This window comes from Ictalurus punctatus, chromosome 2 (genome assembly GCF_001660625.3).
Source record: "Ictalurus punctatus breed USDA103 chromosome 2, Coco_2.0, whole genome shotgun sequence".
Taxonomy (NCBI): Eukaryota; Metazoa; Chordata; class Actinopteri; order Siluriformes; family Ictaluridae; genus Ictalurus; species Ictalurus punctatus.
This window is the reverse complement of record NC_030417.2, coordinates 27,791,533-27,795,390: the sequence shown is the minus strand read 5'-3', so window position 1 is coordinate 27,795,390 and position 3,858 is coordinate 27,791,533. Positions and strand designations below refer to the sequence as shown.

The 3,858-nt window shown below is 38.8% G+C and overlaps 1 protein-coding gene across 1 annotated transcript; it reads left to right on the top strand.

Moving 5' to 3' along the window:
- Positions 1–928: 928 nt before the first annotated feature.
- Positions 929–3,443, top strand: pmp22a (peripheral myelin protein 22a). Its single transcript, XM_017452619.3, has 5 exons — positions 929–1,127; positions 1,975–2,070; positions 2,177–2,270; positions 2,358–2,498; positions 2,616–3,443. Exons 2-5 carry the CDS (start codon positions 1,993–1,995, stop codon positions 2,774–2,776), a joined length of 474 nt encoding a protein of 157 aa, XP_017308108.1. The 5' UTR covers positions 929–1,127; positions 1,975–1,992; the 3' UTR covers positions 2,777–3,443.
- The last annotated feature ends 415 nt before the right edge of the window (positions 3,444–3,858 follow it).

The following is a 3,858-nucleotide window of genomic DNA, read 5'->3' as shown; positions in this document are numbered from 1 at the left end:
GTGGCATCCCACCCAGGGCGTATTTCGTCCTCATACCCAGTGTTCCTGCAATAGGCTCCGCATCCTCCTCAACGCTGTCCAGAATGAATGGATGACATTCATACCTATCTCAGACCAAATACTGAAGGTTTTAATACACAGCATTGTTAAACTGCATTGTTTGTAAATATTTGCTATAGTGTTGAACTTTCTAAGTAATGTATAGGATTTGGCACTGTTTTTGCTTTTGTCACAGTGTTAAATATATTAATTCCATAAACATGAGCATGCCTGAACAGACCTAGATTAGCATTATGTCTCTGCAATGAGTGCTAGAGGATATATCTATAATAGCCTTCGCCTTATTTGAGTTCCACACTTGATAGCATTTGAGTAAAACCCACATGGAATGGTGAACATGGTGTAAACATGGCGGGGCTGTGACTCACTCCTTCACAATCCCTGCTGCGCACGAGGGGTTTGGCAAAGTTTAAACGCAGCTCTCCCACCCCAGCTGTCGGAGTAAATAGGGGTGTTGTTACACACGCCGGCATTCTGGGCATACCGCGGGGCCACTGGGAGGGGCACACACACACACACACACACACACACACACACTATTCCGTTAAATAACTCACTGTGCAAAAACTCACGAAAGCTAGAACACCTCGAGCTCACAAGAAGCGCGAGCGCGCGTCTAAACGCATTTTCAATTTCTGCGCGAGCACCAACCAAAGCACGAGCGCATTCGAGGTGCACTCGAATAAATAGTAAACACACTGCTCAATAAAAACCTCCATAAGTTCTCGTTTCGTTCTGAGAGCCGTCTGTAAGGCACCAAAACACTGTAGTAACCCCAATCATGCAGCAAGTACGTGTGTGTAGATGCAGAGGCGTGTATGGTGACGTAGAGGCGCTCACAGGGCGGTGTTCTCACGTTCCTGACAAAAAAAAAAAAAAAGAAAAAGAAAACGGCAAAAGAAAATCCACATCTGGAATCCAGAGGCAGTGGTTTAGGGGAATCTATACTAGGATCTCGTAGTGTAGTAAAGTAAAGGTGGCTCGGTGTTTTTCTCCAGCTTCCTCTCTCTCTCTCTTTCTCTCTCTCTAACTCTTTAACTCTTTTCAAGGATTCTTCACTTCACCTCGTAAGTTGGAGTTTTCTTTTTTATTTGATTTATTTGTTTACAGTTTGGACAAAACATTCACATGCGTAGTTGAAGGATTATCAGCATCACAGGAGTTGGGATTTACCGTTATTTTTCATCATGGAAGAAACTTTCTACATCATTAATGTGTTGTTTACCCCTTTTTTTTTTTTTTTTTTTTTTTTATCGCAGTAGGATAGTTATTGTAGGCTATGTGAGGTTTTTGTTTGTTTGAATCTTTTTCGCAAATCAACAACTTTTACTGTCGTTTGTGTTGTGCATGTGCGCAGTGCAGGTTTAGTTTTGAACTGATGGGCTGCGTGTAGCCCACGCCCCAATTCCAAATCTCTACTTAAAAGTGTGGAGAAAAAAAACAACCAGCTTTTTAAAAAACGGTATCTGTTACATGTCAAGCTCTTATATCATTAAAAAAACAGTGAATAATTAACCTAGTTGTTTACATTTTTTTTTCTAAATTAAACTTGTAAAAACTTTGTAAACTTTGGCCTTTCCGCATCTTTTCCAAGCTCAGTTAGAAATTTACTCAGGTGTTTACATCTTTTTTCAGCTATTTTTCCTCCCCTTATTTGTTACTACACGCAGACGTGCAGTATTTTTTATTTATTTATTTTTTATTTGAAGTACACATTAGGGCCAAGATAATCTTGCAGTAGTTAGAACAGAGCGCCTCCTGCTGTCCTGATAATGAACTGCATGTGAGAATGGACATTTAAAACACCAGATGGTGGGAACTGTTGGGTTGATGTTTATCTTCTGTAATGCACTCCGTCCTAAACCACATACTAATATCTTATTAACTATTCTGCTACCTCTATTTTTGCCTCAGGTACAGATTAACGCAACCATGTTGGTCGTCCTGGTTGGAACAGTTATTTTGCACCTTCTGGATCTGATTCTGCTGCTCGTTTCTACATCTGTGAATGTGAGTATGAATGTTTATTGCACCCTATACCCTATTGTGGTGTGTACGTCAGTTTGAACTGATTAGCATATCCTGGGTATGCTTTTTTTTTTTTCCTTAAATCAAGGCCTGGGGGAAAATTAATATGAAGAGTTATGACCTCTGGTATGACTGCACAACAACCAATGGAGGATATCACTGCAAAGATGCCGAAAATTATGGTAGGCAAGATGTTTGTCAAAAATAAATGCCTTTAAGTATTTTCAGAATGCTGGGGCTAATTTTGGTCTCCTGGTTTGTTATTTTAGACTGGCTACAGGCTGTACAGGCTCTGATGATCCTAGCCACAATCTTCTGCCTGTTGTCTTTGATCTTATTCATTTGGCAACTCTTCACCGTGAACAAGGGAGGGCGATTCTTCTTCACTGCTACCTTTCAGATCCTCTCCAGTAAGTATTCCAACCAGATTACAGATGCATGCCATTGATGTGACAGAAAAGGATTGTTTGAGATAGAATGGGTGTGTCCCATCATTTCCCTTGTTCTCTTTCACCTTACTCTTGCAGGCCTATTTGTGATGAGTGGAGCTATAATCTACACAGTGATGAGCCCGGGAACGCAGGATAGGGACCATTCGTTTGGCTTTGCCTTTGTGCTAGCCTGGTTGGCATTCCCTCTCACTCTGATAAGTGGCCTCATTTACATCGTTCTGAGGAAGAAGGAATGAAGGATCAGCGGAGAGATCCCCGCTGTCATCATTGAGAATGACACTCAGTCCACAGACCCCAATGGCCTTTTCTTACTGGCCTGTATAACAATGCCAAATGTATGATCATGCAAAAGTGACAAATCATGAAGATCCAACTCAATGTCGACTCAACAAGGACGAGTCTGTGGCTTGTGATACTATTTATATCACTTTTACATAGTTTTTGTACATATGAATGTTGAAACCTTGTTGATGAAGGTCCATATTTTGAAGCTGACCACAAAGAAGACAGTATAAAGATCATTTTTATCCTTGTGTTTTACTCCATATCTTGTATCTAATATCTAACAGAAGTACATTCTTAAAATCCAATTTCACAATGATTGTATGATGAAATTATGCTTAATAATTTGTATGTGATAAACCAAAAGGATTCCCCCCCCCTAATTTTGTTCCGTTCATATTTTTAAATAGTGAAATGGTGCTATGTTTATTTTTTTGCCTTCAATTAATAACTAGATATACATATAAGCTCAAATTTTGTTAAATTGAGCTAAATTATTTTACATTGTGTATTGTATGTGTCCCAAAATATCCACTCAAAAGCTAATTGTTTTTGTTCTGTATGCTTTTTAAATAAGATTTTAAAAATAAATAAATAAATAAATAAATAAATAACACATAATTTCCCACCTCATTTTGCTAGGACACCAGAGGGCACATGAAGTGTTGAATTGAGTGTAATTCTTTGCATAAGTTTGCTGTAATGTGTTGTGTCTCTATTGAGATGACAGTTAAACTTGCAATGTTAAAGAATCAACTGTTTAAAAAAATGGAGCAAAACCCCTCTCAGGGGATACTAAAGAGAATGAAATCATCATTTAAAAAGAATTTCTTCATGGAAGGAAAAACCAGATGTTCTAGCTGACTAATGTGTTTGCATCTACTCCATACAAGAAGGCAAAACCTTGCATAACTCTGCAGGGCTGCATGTATTCTACAAGGCTGATTGTGAGATCAATGGATATCTGTGGATTAGACCAGGTCAGTGTCAATGTTTAAAATACATTAGTCCGTTTAAAATACATGTTGAGATGTTA